Source organism: Ruditapes philippinarum, unplaced genomic scaffold, assembly GCF_026571515.1.
Source record: "Ruditapes philippinarum isolate M1 unplaced genomic scaffold, ASM2657151v2 ctg515_1_1_1_1, whole genome shotgun sequence".
Classification (NCBI taxonomy): domain Eukaryota; kingdom Metazoa; phylum Mollusca; class Bivalvia; order Venerida; family Veneridae; genus Ruditapes; species Ruditapes philippinarum.
In genome coordinates this window covers 450,101-466,611 of record NW_026861754.1, presented here as the reverse complement: position 1 = coordinate 466,611, position 16,511 = coordinate 450,101, and the positions used below count along the sequence as shown (strand labels likewise).

General features: G+C 34.5%; 1 protein-coding gene across 1 annotated transcript; it reads right to left on the bottom strand.

Annotated features, from left to right (window-relative positions):
• Positions 1–15,282: 15,282 nt before the first annotated feature.
• Positions 15,283–16,101, bottom strand: LOC132716715 (uncharacterized). Its single transcript, XM_060700038.1, has 2 exons — positions 15,688–16,101; positions 15,283–15,470 (listed from the first exon to the last, which is right to left on the bottom strand). The coding sequence occupies exons 1-2, from the start codon at positions 15,887–15,889 to the stop codon at positions 15,310–15,312; spliced, it is 363 nt and encodes a 120-aa protein (XP_060556021.1). The 5' UTR covers positions 15,890–16,101; the 3' UTR covers positions 15,283–15,309.
• Between the last annotated feature and the right edge of the window lie 410 nt (positions 16,102–16,511).

The following is a 16,511-nucleotide window of genomic DNA, read 5'->3' as shown; positions in this document are numbered from 1 at the left end:
ATTATGACGTTGGAACTCTGGGATGCATTGCGACATCTTAAATACGTTTAGTTTTGAGTTTTCAGCAAATTATAACAAAGTGTGTTTAAGTATGAAACAGACATACAATACATTGAAAAAACTTAAACTCATAATAAGCGATATTGATGCTTTCAAAGTTGTATGTTACAGGTGAAAATAAAGTATAGTAATAAAAACATGTCTATTGATATGAGAGTAAGAAAAAAATATTTGAAAACTGTGTGCACCTAGGTAAAATAACGGTCATGGACCGAAGCCCACGATTTCATCTGGACAAACAGGGCTCTCGGATAGGTATCCAACAGGACATGAAAACTTAAATGGGGGGAAACCATTGGGCATAAAGTTTTACAAAGAAATTGTAACATGTATTACATATAGAAGGCAAACGTTCCAGTTAAAGATTGCGAAAGTATTCGTACCACCTTAATTGATTTGTTCACAATGATAGATATTTATCAAGTATGTTTAAAGATCATAGCAAGGTCATATTTTACAATTAGTTTAAGATGACAAAGAAACATGTGCAAGATGTTAAATGTTAGTTCAAAGAGAATAAATAAAATAATATGTGCGTTCAAGGAATTTCACTGCGGTGCGTCCAAGAATAAATACTTTCAATTGACATTTAATTGCATCACAAAACATTGAATCTTAAAATAAAAGATCCGCGAAAAGGAAACAATAATCTGATTAGTAAGCAAGTTTACATTCCTGCAACATAGATTTGCAACACAAATGGTTCATTGATTGTGTTCCTACGCTGGATCAAATGTGGATTACAAAAACATATTCATTTTTCCGATGTAACGATGTGAAGTACGCCTTTAGAATTATGACCCCGGTCTATATCTATTAAAGAATATTGATTCCCTTATATAAGGTAATATAATGACCCTCAGTCAAAGTATTATGAACTCCTCACACGAAAGCCAGTAACAGAAAAGAACAGAACAGAATATACGTTTTAATTTAGACTTAATGTACATAGTACATCGCCATGCAAATAGATAAATAAAACAGTTATCACGTTAAGTGATAATGATAACACAAAATACAAGACGATACTTATCAGGTTATGAAAATACATTGTTAACAAAGAATGTTAAGATATGTAATTAGTTAATACTTTCTCAGTCGTAACGGCACTAGAAAATCATACGGTAACTTCACAGGATATTATATTCCGGATTTTTGAATAACACTTTTATGGGTTCCCATTCAATTTCTATGATCTCTGGTACACTAATTATTAATTATATAAATGGTTTGCAAAATATTTACATGATGATGTCTAAAAAAGTCAAAACCCGATGATAGCAGATTCGCCAAAAATAACTTAAATACCAGATTATTTTCTAGTTCTTATTCTGTGAACATAAAATATAACACAAATTAACTATTTTTAGCGCGGATGTAAAAACGCAATATTCACAGTATATAAACGATTTGAACCCCAACCGGATCTTGTGAGAAGATTTTAGTGTCAGCCATATTCTGCCGCTTCACTTGTTTACGATATTGGTATTTATATTGATACTGATGGACGTAAGGTTAGTAAATCTATATTTATATTGTAAGAGAGAAACTTTATTAAACGTCTAAGTTATGCAAAACATAAACGTTAGCACGAAGGTTATAAAAAATCGAACCTCACGAACTGCTTTCATGTGATCAACACTGAACACGAACAAAAATCCGTCTTATTCCAAGGTTGATTTAGTTTAACATAAAATTGTGATATCGAACTACTAAAGTAATCAATTAAAAACGATAATTTAGTCATATGCATAACATATTGCTGTACCTTGAACATAAATTTAAAAGTTTTACTTAGAAGGTCATTTCCGTAAACTGAACGTTACTTGCTGGTGATTGTGAACCCTACTTGTGAGTTTACGAATTTTATCTGTACCCTGACTTGTGAGTATTTTTAAAGATTTATTGGAGAAAACGTTTACGTGAGAAACGTTTTTGTATCATTTATTGCGAGAAAATATAAATGATTGTAATAGAATTTTATTATATAAGGTGGGATCTAAGGTATTTACCGATAATTGGTTTAACTGATACTATTGTTAATCATTTATGTAATAAAATATATAGTGTTATGTATATTTTTCTTTCAGATCACCATGAAAGAATACAACTGCATATACTGTTCAGTAAAGACTACATATGTACGAATTTCAATGCCGTCATTGACCACATAATTATTCGCCATCCAGACTGCAACTTGAAAATAAGAATAAATAATGATCAGAATAAAATTTCCTACTTAAAAAATTTCAGCGTCACAGCCAATAACGTAAAAGAAAAAAAGAAATTTATAACACCAATAGCTGAAACACTGACAATTAAAATTTCAAAAATTCCCGAATATTCTCCGTTTAAAAAGATGCCAAAATTGTCAACGCCTATGAAAGAAAAAAATGACGTTTATAACACCAATAGCTGAAACACTGACAATTAAAATTTCAAAAATTCCCGAATATTCTCCGTTTAAAAAGATGCCAAAATTGTCGACGCCAATGAAAGATATACACGTAAAAGAATAAAAGTCGTACATGTAAGAAATAGAAAGTCAATGAATTTCTGAGAATATAAAACCTTTTTTTAACAAGAGGGCCATGATGGCCCTAGATCGCTCACCTGACTTATCAAACTCATCCAAACAATTACCTAGACAAGCATTCTGACCAAGTCTCATGACAGGTGAGTCAAAAATGTGACCACTACAGTGTTAACAAGGATTATCCATATTTGAGCAGTGCGACCTAGTTTTTTACCCAGGTGACACATATTCAAACTTGACATAGAAATTATCAAAACAAACTTTCAGACCAATTTCCAGGATACTTGGATCAAAACAGTAGCAACTAGAGTGTTAACAAGATTATTCTATTTTACGCTCCGGTGACCTAGTTCCACATGCGATTTCGAACTCATCCAAGCAATTACCTAGACAAGCATCCTGACCAAGTTTGATGATAATTGAGTCGAATATGTGACCACTAGAATGTTAACAAGGTTTTTCCATATTTGGGCGGTGTGACCTAGTTTTTCATCCAAGATGACCCATGTTCGAACTTGACTTAGAAATCATCAAAACAAACTTTCAGACCAATTAACAGAATATTTGGATCACAACAGTAGCCAATAGAGTGTTAACAAGATTTTTCTATTTTTAGCTCCGGTGACCTACTTTTTCATCCGAGATGACCCATGTTCAATTTATTTCCAGCAATGACCTAGACAAGTTTCCTGACCAAGTTTGATGACAATTGAGTCAAAATTGTGACCACTAGAGTGTTAACAAGGTTTTTCTATTTTTAGCTCCTGTGACCTAGTTTTTCATCCTAGATGACCCATGTTCAAACTCATCCGAGCTATCACCAAGACAAGCATCTTGATCAAAATATGATAAACAAGATCAACAAGGAAAGGCGGCGTTCAATGAACGCAACCCCCATATGACCAAGCAACAAGAACCAATGGCAAGGAGCCCAGGCGGACCCCAAACATAAAAAGGACAGGGCAAAGACAAGTTAATCATTAAATGATAAATAATTTGATGATGATTGATGTTGATGATTGATGCAAAAATGTGAACCCAAAGAGTGTTAACAAAGTTTTTCTATTTTTAGCTCCGGTGACCTACTTTTTAATCCGAGATGACCCATGTTCGAACTCATCCGAGCTATCACCTAGACAAGCATCCTGACCAAGTTTGATGATGATTGAGGCAAAATTGTGACCTCTGGAGTGTTAACATGGTTTTTCTATTTTAGCTCCTGTGACCTAGTTTTTCATCCGAGATGACCCATGTTCGAACACATCCGAGCTTTCACCTAGACAAGCATCTTGACCAAGTTTGATGATGACTGATGCAAAAATGTGACCGCTATAGTGTTAACAAGGTTTTTCTATTTTTAGCTCCGGTGACCTACTTGTTCATCCGAGATGACCCATGTTCGAACTCATCCGAGCTATCAACTAGATAAGCATCCTGACCAAGTTTGATGATAATTGAGGCAAAAATGCGACCGCTAGAGTGTTAACAACTAAATGTGAACGGACGACGGCCGACGGACGACGGACAATCATCGATCCTAAAAGCTCACCCTGGGAATGCTCAGGTGAGCTAAAAAGCAGAATGAAATCAACGGTAGGTGTAAAGCTTTCAACGTGTTGCAAAAAATCTTGTAATATTGTAATGATATTTCGAGGTTTATTGATACGTGACGTTATATAACGGTCATGTCAAAACTAACAACAATTTCGTTGAACTAAATATAAGAAATTTATAGTACATACGTAATATTTTAGCTTTATATCTTTCCAAAGAAATATGAATGGTATGTGAAGATGAGGTTTGTTAGTTAATTATTCCTATCAAGAAATAATTAACTTTCTGGTTCGTATAACCAGCCACTTCATGCTGGTATTTTCGTAGACAGTAAAAACATGCCGAAGCTCCATTCATATGCAGTTTTAGTTACTTACATAGAACTAAAACATGTACCATGCTCTTGTGACACAATAACTTCGTATTCTGCACAATAAAATTTGGATTATATGATAAAAACACAATAAATATCATCAAAAGTGACTCGCAAGTAATGGTTCAGTGAAAACACAAGTAGGGTACAGATCATTAAAATTGTTTTAGCAAGACGGGTACAGTTATCAGAAATGTCGCCTCTATTATTTACTTTGTTTTATCAATATTCAAAGCTATTTTCACAAGTGTCTGTCTGGTAATATGAGGTTAAGACAATAAAGTAAAGATTTAGATATGAGTTATAGTGAAGTAAAACAATATTTAGCATAAATTTGCTAGCGTAATCGGCGTTTGTTGACATAAACAAAACATGAGGCGAAGAGCACAGCGTTTTATGCGCATATATTTTACGAAGAAAAGTATGGATGTATATATAAGCAAAGATAAAGTATATCTCAATATGTTTCAAATGTTAACATATCGTAACATACTGAAATTAAGCCGATCTTTAATAGTTTAATGTGTCATCCCGCCTGATTGTACGTTTAGATGCTGAGATCTCACAAGATCCGGTTGGGGTTCAAATCGTTTATATACTGTGATATTGGTGTAAGCTGTGACGTTGTGGATGATAGTAACCAAAACAGTGATCAAATTGTAAAAACGTAAACTGAAGTATACTGTGTCGTCCTGGTAGATTGTTAATAAATATCAACGACAACAACGGATTATTAAATTTTTCAATAGGAAAAGAAAAGTTATGAAAGACATTAATTGATATTTTTCCTTCTTGTGTTTACAGAAAGATAGTTAATAATCGCAATTGCATTTTAAAGTCATGTATGGTCATGATTGATAAAGTGTTAAGCGAAAACGACTAAATTCAGTTTTCTTTATACGATTAATTTTAAAAAATCTACTTATTATGATACTCAATAAGTAGATTTATCTTCTCTTGTGAAATAAATACCGTCTTTAATTTTTGGCGAGCGTGTTGTAATTTCTATGTGTTAATGAACGTTTCAATGGTTATCTGATATGGCCGGTTAATATTCAAGCTTAAAGGTTCACTTCTACATTGTCAAAGTCAATAATGTTCATCTGTAATTTGTTTCATGCCCGGCAAACTGTCGCTCCACTTCAAAATTGTGGTGTACGGTAAAACGAGCGAAGGCATTTCCGAGATAGAGCGGAAGGCCGATTTAAATGGCTAATTGTAAGTATTGTTTATGTTTTTGTCTTCTTATTCATTTGATTTGTATTTTTTCGAAAAACGGAAAATGTAGTTTCGTGTAGGATTGATTTAGGCTTCCAATTATCCAATCTGTTACAAAAAGAAAATTATATTAAGCCCGGGAGAATTTTTCTCCCTGACGAAGCGAACGACCATTTGTAGTGTATTGAACTTTCGCACCATAAAAATGCCATAACCTTCGGATTTCTTGAAAAAGTGTATTAATAAAATATCAACCCGTAATAAGAACTTTATAGCTTTTATATATAAAAATCATAGACTACGCTCCTCCTAATACATCAAATTAATATCGCCATGCGCTCAACATCGAACCTTTTGCTCCATCTCTTGCCCTTTGGCTCCACTACTTTCGTAAAATATCGATTTACAAATTTAAGAAATCCTTCGGGAGTAATTTATGTTGCACGAAGGACAAGTTCTTATTACGGGTTGACATTTAATAATACACGTTTTCAAGAAATCTGAAGGGTATGGCATTCTTATGGTTGGGAAGTGTAATACTCTACAAATCGTCGTTCGCTTCGTCAGGGAGAAAAAATCTCCCGGGCTTAATATAATTTTCTTTTTGTAACAGATTAGATAATTGGAAGCCTAAATCAATCCTACACGGAGCTACATTTTCCGTTTTTCAAAAAAAAATACAACTTAAATGAATAACAAGACGAAAACATAAACAATACTTCCAATTAGCCGTTTAAATCGGCCTTCCGCTCTATCTCGGAAATGCCGTTCGCTCGTTTTACCGTGCACCACAATTTTGAAGTGGAGCGACAGTTTGCCGGGCGTGTTGTTTTGTATCTAAATTTGCTGCTTTTTATATTTTGAGTTATCCGTAGCGCTAGCTAGATGAAAATAACACTTTATTTGACAATTTGGATAACATATTTGTGTATATTGCGTGATATTGCACCCCTCACACTAGTTTGCGAGGTCAGGTCGAAGTGGGTCTTTAAACTATATGACTTTAATTAGTAATGCACGTTTTATTGTCGGGCGCTCAGTTCATTCCTTTGCTAGTAGCCGTGAAGAGCACATAAATACGCTTAAGAACTTGATGTCAATTTTTTTCCCCCGGCTAATTTTTTTGGAAAATTTCGACAAATTTTTTTTATTTTGACAAGCGGAAATTCGCTTTTTTATTTCAGAGGGTTTTAAAGGGAAACCAGAGAACGCCATAGACGGCCGACCACGCGGCTCTTCGACCGATAAGGGAGCGAGCACCGGTACGTAGTATGGAAAGGCTCCAACCGGATACAGGACAGCTTGGCAGCACGTGGCGGTGATAATACCGTAAACCCACCTGCTTGTGGCTGATACGTGGAACAAATTGCTACCAATAGTATCGAAAACCCAAAACTGAAATAACGATCAGAGACGGCATTTGCGTTTCAAACAACTTGCTCCGGACGCAGAAAAATGGCTGTTCCAGTTCCGTTACAACTACTGGACATCTGAAGGTCTTGTTTCGCATGGGATATCTGAAACACACAAAGCTAACATATAATTCGGCCTTACGCTCTTTTGCAGAGTTTTGTACTGCTAAAACATGCAACAAGACTTTTTATTCCACAATATTAATAATATGCCAGATTCAACAAAAACCTTTTATTTAGGTAACACTATGGAGGGTTTTAGGCGCCATAATTCACGTTTTGATACACGCCTCCCAGTCACCATCGATATCCTTGACAACCAGTATTTAGAGTTTGCTCTTAATGGTACGAAATTGTCCTTTTTCGAGCAATATATATACTTGGTTGCGTTTTTGTCCGTGCTCTGTCTTGTGCCCTGTCCTGTTTTTGTTTGGAGTCTCTGGGCTCCTTGCCACTGGTTCTTGTTTCTGGGTCGTAGGGAGATTGCGTTCATTGAACGCCGCCTTTCCTTGTTGATCTTGTTTATCATATTTTTTGGTCTATTTCGCGTCAGTGAACCCGTAAAAATACTTCGAATTTTTATAACTGTAAGAGTATGCCCCTTCAAAGTTCTGATATTAAAACAGTAAACTGTAAAGGAAAATCGGTGGTTAATTTTATATTGAGGTCTTCAAAAATAATCAATGCAGGTCACAACAGTTGATATCGTTGTCATCTTAGGAAAACAATCAGCTGTGTCCACTTAAAGCAATGGAAAGTTATTTACAGGTAAAACCCCCCACATCCGATTTATTTTGCCATAGTAATGGATGTCCTTTAACTAGATACCAATTTTCTGCTGTTCTTAAAAAAGCCTTAATACTTGGGCTTGCCTTGGGGCAGGCTGCTTTCTCATAGCTTCGGTATTGGTGCAGCAACGTATTTGCATTCACTGGGAGTGCGGCGTGCCAAATTGCGTTATCAAGGAAAAAGGAAGGTGGTCTTCGGACGCTTATGTAAAATATATTCGATGTTAAATTACATATAGAGTACATTTTGTTTTTTGTGGTCGTTTGTCTTTCAGTGATATGGATAGTTGGCTCTTCAATACCGTTTTGGGCTAAACAGAGAGCAAATATTCGTAGTTCGGCTAGGTTTGACTGTCTGATAACATGGTTGACAAAGAGCGGCATGGTATGGGACGAGGTTCTTCCTACTATTAAAATGCAATTCGCAAGGGTGTATTACTTCCCAGACATGGTAATCATACATTGCGGAGGAAATTCAATTACAGTAAAGTCTCGCTATTGAGACCACTTTGGGGTCCTAGTTAAAGTGGTCTTATTACATTGAAGGTTCCATGATAACCGCCGTATGAACACATCTACGGATGTTTCTAAATTCAAAATTTTACTGTTTCACGTTTAAATGTTGAATTCTGCTTAAGCCGGTGCTAGGGGGCGTGGACGGTAACTTGCACATTCCAGTACCGTCCATGAACAGGCTCAATCAAACCGAGCCTGCAACATTTTCAATTTTGCCGTGTTGGGCTTTCTTTAGGGATTCTGTATTTATCTATTTTATTACATATTTAAAGTTGTTAAAATTTGCAACATTCTGAGTTATCCGAAAATCAGAACAACCAATATTATTCAAAGTAGATTTTACTTTCTCAATCCACTGACAATGTAAAATACCCTTTCCATGAAGATAATACATAGTGCAGTACAAAGAAGCACATATTTTATCATTTTTACCACTAACTAATTTACTCAAAAAATTTAACATTCTGCAATTAATATCATTTTCAAGAGGAAATGCACCAAATTCCCCCAAGACCATAACCGAAGGAGTTATTTTACTATTTCATGTTTAAATGTTGAATTCTGCTTAAGCCGGTGCTAGCGGGCGTGGACGGTAACTTGCACTTTCCAGTACCGTCCATGAACAGGCTCAATCAAACCGAGCCTGCAACATTTTCAATTTTGTTGTGTTGGGCTTTCTTCAGGGATTCTGTATTTATCTATTTTTTGACATCTTTAGTTTAAGTATATATTTAAAAAATTTCAATTGAAACTGAGGAATTATAGAATTATTTTCAAATCCTAACACCTCCGACCCATACAATAATATTGGCTTACATTTAATCAATGATGTTATATTTTCGATCCTTAAAGATAGTTCAGCACGACATTATTGTTGTGCTTGTGGTATTTTTAGTTTCAACTTTTCGGCATTTTCTAGTTGGGTGGTTCCAATATTCCTACTTGAATAATGTTGAATCACCCTTAGGATATGTTGCCTGCTTTTTAAATTTGTCTTTTGACGTCTATAGTGTCCCCCCTGCTGGCACTAATGGCTGATCAGATTAGAAACCTTAAAGATATAGGTGTCCAGACTATATCTCTTGGTCCTGGTATTTCATCAGAAGAGAAAAAAGGTATAATGTCAAATATAAGTTTTTTTTCAAATCATGAAATACAGAAAAAGCTGTCAACATATTCTACAATAAAATGATTGAATTTGAAAGCAAACAAAATCTATGATTTTCAAAGGTATAAAAATTATCAGATAAAACATATATTTTAAAGAGTTTGTACTATTAATAAGTGTAGGTCTTTATAAGTTGTGAACTGAAAAAAGTTGTGAATGAAGTGTTAAAATTAGAAATATATATATTTAAGGATTACAAGATGGCCAATACCATGTTCCCCCCTGAGGAGCTGCAGCAGTTGGACAGGTAGAGGTTTTTTATTGAAAGCAAAGTATATGAGGACAGAGGTGCATTTACTTCCGTCTTGGTAAGTACAGTTTATATTTAACATTGTCACAATGTAACTTGTATTAAGAGTTATGTTAAAAGTTATTAATTAAATATTTGTCAGTATTTGGTTTCTGTTATTACATATGAATAAGACAATTGAAATTCCCTGGTATTACATGAATTTTATTACTTAATTTGGCAATCATAAAGTAAAATTAGGAGACATGAGTATGTGTTTCCTGGTGATGTAAGTTTTCTAGGAAAATACAACTTATTATTTATTCATAAAACTTATTTGATATTCATACTTTACTCCTAAACATTTCTTGTGTCATAATTAAATTCAACTGACATTTCTATGTAATATAAATTTATTTACAGGGGTGAAGAATTTAGACCAGCCTTCAATCGTATTGCTGAGCTGAAAAGCTTTTTTACAGCAAGCCCACTTCTACTATCTGCCACCTAAACAGCTGCTGCTAGAACAGCTATAATAGAAAAGCTGCAGCTACAGAAAGACCTCTATATTTAGTGGGAGGTACCAGATAGGTAAATACAGGATTGCTAACAAATTCTTTGATACATAACATACTGAGAACTTGTACATATAATTCTGACAAAAATAGCAAGGACATATAATTAATAATGTCCTACCATACTACAAATAGTTCTTAAGGTCAAGAAATGAGCTTAATACAGTTCACCTATTTTGAAATTTTACATACTAAAAAGCTATCTGGTATTTTGATGCTCATTTTAACCTAAATTCATTGAAACTTTTGAAAAAGTTAAGACTATTGTAATCTATTACTTCCAAGCCAAATAGTCGCATATCTATTATAAGTGAATCTGGGATGGAGAACAGTTTACTCAACTGGTATTTAGACATGCTTAAGGAGCAGGGTGCACAAACTGAGAAGGCAGTTATATATGTCAGGTACATTTTAGGTGCTTTTCAAGTACTTGTGTATTTCCCTGCTTGTAAAAGAGTAAAAGAGGTTTGTTGAAGCAATTTGACAATTGTGATTTTTACTGAAATTGTATTCTTCTTCAAACTGTTTAAAGGGGAAGCTATGTATTGGCATTATATTTAAAAGAAATCAATTTATATTTTAGTTAACTTTTTTGCCCCAAATAAAAAGCTTCAAGATATTTCAACATGATATTTTAAAAAATCAGGTTTAAAAAAATTAATACTTCATGGTAAAAGTTGACAGTCCTATATTACAATTGTCAAACTCTCTGTCATAATGCTTACTTTTTCATTTAGTGATATTCTTTCAAGTTGAATCTCTATCATTCAAAATTGTTATGGGTTGTTAATTTTCCCTTTGTTATATATATAACAGAAAGAAAACATTTTTTATAAATATACATGTTGAAAATAAATAAATATATATATTTATTTGTAATGAACCACTAACTTTATTTACTTGTTCATTAAGAATTTTATTCTAAATAAATTCAATTGATTCACAGCTTTATGACGATATGTTTATTATGTTTTTGTCTTTTTTGGGAGTAATTCTGCTATATACATGAAATTTATATATTTATTTGCAGTGGTGTATCACAGATGTCCAAATTGGCTGTTGATTTTTTTTGGTTTCCTAGGAAAACATGCATACACTGGTAGCGAGAAGAAAATGATTTTTAAAATGTTTCATTCTGGTATGGAGAAGGGAGACTTAAGCCGCTCAAGCCGGTGCTAGGGGGCGTGAGTGATGTTGCACTTATTCATTATCACTCGTGTACAGACTCAATCAAACCGAGTCTGCAATTCTTATGTTATTTTGTTGTGATTAATGCTTCCGAGGGATCACTTTGTTTCCAGAATTTAGAATCAATTTTAGGAGTTTTCGAAACCTGATTCTACAGTTAGAATGTTAGTTTGCACTATTGCGTTTGGTATAGGTGTCAACTTACCAGACATAAGATATGTGTTACATTTGGGCTGTTGCAAGTCAGTTGAGGATTACTGGCATGAGCTTGGTAGAGCTGGAAGCTGGATAGTCTCCCTGCAAAGGGTATTATGTATGCTACAAAGCACTCGTTAATAAATGTTGATCAGTCTATGAAATTCTGGAAACAAAGTGATCCCTCGGAAGCATTAATCCCAACAAAATAACATAAGAATTGCAGACTCGGTTTGATTGAGTCTGTACATGAGGGATAATGGAAAAGTTCAATATCCCTCACGCCCTCTAGCACCGGCTTAAGCGGTACTCAATTCTCAACACTTTATAGTGTTGGCATCAATGATCCCGAAGGACCAGAAAATATAACAACACTGAAGTGAAGTACGGGGCAACTTTTTACGGCTGCCACACAGCACTTGACACCTGCTGTTGTGAAGTACAAAATTCTGGAAACAAAGTGATCCCTCGGAAGCATAAATCACAACAAAATAACATAAGAATTGCAGACTCGGTTTGATTGAGTCTGTACATGAGGGGTAATGAATAAGTGCAACATCCCTCACGCCCCCTAGCACCGGCTTAAGCGGTACTCAATTCTCAACACTTTATAGTGTTGGCATCAATGATCCCGAAGGACCAGAAAATATAACAACACTGAAGTGAAGTACGGTGCAACTTTTTACGGCTGCCACACAGCACTTGACACCTGCTGTTGTGAAGTACAAAATTCTGGAAACAAAGTGATCCCTCGGAAGCATTAATCCCAACAAAATAACATAAGAATTGCAGACTCGGTTTGATTGAGTCTGTACATGAGGGAAAATGAATAAGTGCAACATCCCTCACGCCCCCTAGCACAAAGAAAGTGCATCCTGCTCTTAATATGATCAAAAAAGGAAACCTAACAGAACACCCAAAATCTGATTTATAGGACTTGTTCTAATCATGTAAGATAATCACAGAGAACAAGTGTGTGAAGTTTTAATCCATTTCCTTTAGAAGTTATGTAGATACCAGATTACACGCAAAAACTTAACCAAGAAATTCTAAGTCGGAAAATGGGCCTAATTATGCAAAAAAGCAAATCAGAGTTATGGGACTTGTTCCCAATCATGTTAGATAATCACAGAGGACAAGTGTGTAAGTTTCAATCCATTCCTTTCAGTAGTTATTGAGATACCAGCTTACATACAATAACTTAACCAAAAATCTAAGTCAGAAAAGGGGCATACTTATGTAGAACAGCAAATCAGAGTTATGGAACTTGTTCCCATCATGTTAGATAATCACAGAGAACAAGTGTGTAAATTTTCAATTCATTGTCTTAGGTATTTTTATGGGGGATAGCTTACACGAAAAAATTTTAACCCATGGGGAACTGTGCGCTCACCCTCACATAGACTTTGGGAATTTCATTTTGGAGATTAAAAAAACTTTTTCCAGTTTTATTACTTTTCAAAAGGTATTTTTTTAAAGAAGCAAATTTAAAAATAAACAAGCGTTTCACAGTAACATTTTTATTTCATTTTCTTAAATTCTATTTGACATGGTTACTTTATTCATAAGTAACAAATCATGATAAACAGAAAATAATAATAACTTGTATGCATACATTTTGAGATATTACAAACATTTGATAAGTTTGCATTTCGAAAAATACCAAAACATCTAAAGCATAATTATAATACTTATTTCATTTCCATTTTTTCAAGACTTTTTTGGCATTGGCTTTCTTGATATTTATATAATATATTATATGTATATAATATATATTTTTTAAATATTTTTTGCAATAAATTTGTGTCGTAAACATGGTCTAACACAAGTCTATTACAAAACATTGTCATTTGTAAATATTTATGCCAACAAATAAGTCAGCAAGTCAACTTAGATGATAGGATTTCACTTTGAAAGAAGTCTCTCTGAGACTTATTTCACACCATACTTGATCAGGCGATCTCGCAAATTTCCTGGCTGTTTAACAGATATTCTATGAATAAAATAGATAAATACAGAATCCCTAAAGAAAGCCCAACACGGCAAAATTGAAAATGTTGCAGGCTCGGTTTGATTGAGCCTGTTCATGGACGGTACTGGAAAGTGCAAGTTACCGTCCACGCCCCCTAGCACCGGCTTAAGCAGAATTCAACATTTAACATGAACTGGTAAAATTTAGAATTTTGAAACATCCGCAGATGTGTTCATATGGCGGTTATCATGGAACCTTCAATGTGACACGGTAGTGCCATTCCATGAAAAGCGGCATATGGTCCCCAAGTAAAAAAAATGCGTGTGCCCTAAACGAGAAAACAATGGGCGGAACAAAATAAAATGGAATTTAGAAAGGGGATCTGAGGTTATGAAGCCTGCGTATCACAGATAGGACGTCAAAAGACAAATTTAAAAAGCAGGCAACATATCCTAAGGGTGATTCGGGTGATTCAACATTATTCAAGTAGGAATATTGGAACCACCCAACTAGAAAGTGCCAAAAAGTTGAAACTAAAAATACCACAAGCACAACAATAATGTCGTGCTGAACGATCTTCAAGGATCGAAAATATAACATCATTGATTAAATGTACGGGGAGACTTTTTACAGCCGCCACACGGCACAAATAACACGGATGTGATCATAAAATAGATAAATACAGAATCCCTAAAGAAAGCCCAACACGGCAAAATTGAAAATGTTGCAGGCTCGGTTTGATTGAGCCTGTTCATGGACGGTACTGGAAAGTGCAAGTTACCGTCCACGCCCCCTAGCACCGGCTTAAGCAGAATTCAACATTTAACATGAACTGGTAAAATTTAGAATTTTGAAATCGACTAGAGGACTATAATTACGAAACGATGAAATCGATAACTTACTTTTAAATTCATTGTTGAGGAATTCATTCAGCAGGTCGAGGGGGATGTTAGCACCTGCCTCGCCTCGCAGATTGGCTGTGCTATTCCATATAATTTAGGCTGATCCGTTCTGGCATCCATCCGTTAACACCTAAATTATTGAAAACATGGTGTAATTCAGAAAGCAAAAATTCGGACAGATGGTGACTGTTTTAAGCTTAACTTTATTTGTAACACGGTTTAAGAATTGAGAATTGAGTACCGCTCAAGCCGGTGCTAGGGGGCGTGAGGGATGTTGCACTTATTCATTATCCCTCATGTACAGACTCAATCAAACCGAGTCTGCAATTCTTATGTTATTTTGTTGTGATTGATGCTTGGGAGGGATCACTTTGTTTCCAGAATTTTTTAATTTGTTTTTTCCAGTTTTGTGGTGCAGCAAAAATGATTTTGTATTTATTTTAAGGAACAGATATTTGCCTGGCATTGTACGCTTTAGACATTAAGCTAGGGCAATATGAAGCATTTAATTTAATTCTTTTATGTTTTTAAATATGCTTTTGATTTCATTTGAAGTCTTTTGAAAAACAATATTCAAAATTAACTCACTTACTAAAAGACGATAAGCAAGCGTAAGATACTTATTAAGGCGCCACAATGTTATCATTTTTCAACCCATCATTTTCCCTTTCCACGTCACGTTCCACATAATATAGAAGTCCTCTCCACAAGGTACTCATAGCATATGCTTGCTTGTGCTCTGTATTCTGAGATGTGCGACACACTTCAGAGCAGTACCAAGAACCTGCAAAATATCACTCACTATGATTTTTACAAATAAATTAAAATGATATTCTGCCTATAGGTAACATTTATTTTGATGAAGGAATTGGCAGGACCCAGATTGATACAACAATTAGTGGCTTCTGCAGGTTCATAGTTCTTGTATTTAAATGTCAGATTTTCTTTTGATCTGCACAATCAAACACAGATTACTAGTTAAATCTTGAAAATCTTCTTACTTGTTGTGTTTCCTACACAGCTGGTGTGAAACCATTGATTCCTTAAACATGATGCAGCGGACTGACATTCAATCCATGTATCCTCTTTTTGTTTTCCGCAACGGAACACACTAAGCCCCTTATTTTTGCAGTGATCGGAACACCACCAGTCTTCGTCTTCAACATAATGTTCAATATTAACATAATGCTGGTGAAACGACATTGTCTCTCATCGGTTACAGCTGGAACATTCCACCCAGTCATTACCGCCTTAAATGATAAAAATTATATCTTTTACATATAATTATAACAGTTCCGTTTGTTTTATGCTCAATGTTTAAATACTTGAAATATAATGTTATGATATTGCTACAGTTTCAGAAAATGATAAGAAAAAAGTATATATTGTACATAGGCAAAGATAAAAAGTACACAGTAGGTTTTCTGATGGGTAAATTCATATGTAAATGTAGTTTTAATTAAAATCCTGACAATGACTTAAAAATGTAAGACCATATGTGCAGCTTTAATAATTAAATGACAGACTCTCAGTGTGTGCATTCATTAAATTTTACATATTCACTGAAATTTCATGAATACTTGTAAAATGAAATTATATATTTCTTTTTTTTGGATCAGGTTAGAGTGATTTATCTTTAATGCATCAAACATTCCATTTCAGGATTTTTTAATGATTTTTCTTTGTATCTAACTATGACTTCATAGTGAACACTAAAAGAATTTAAACATTTCTCTGAGATTGTTTATTCATAAATTTCAATGTTTAAACATACATTCTTCATTATTGCAGATTCAGGAATATTGTCTTTCCTCCTCAATGGCAG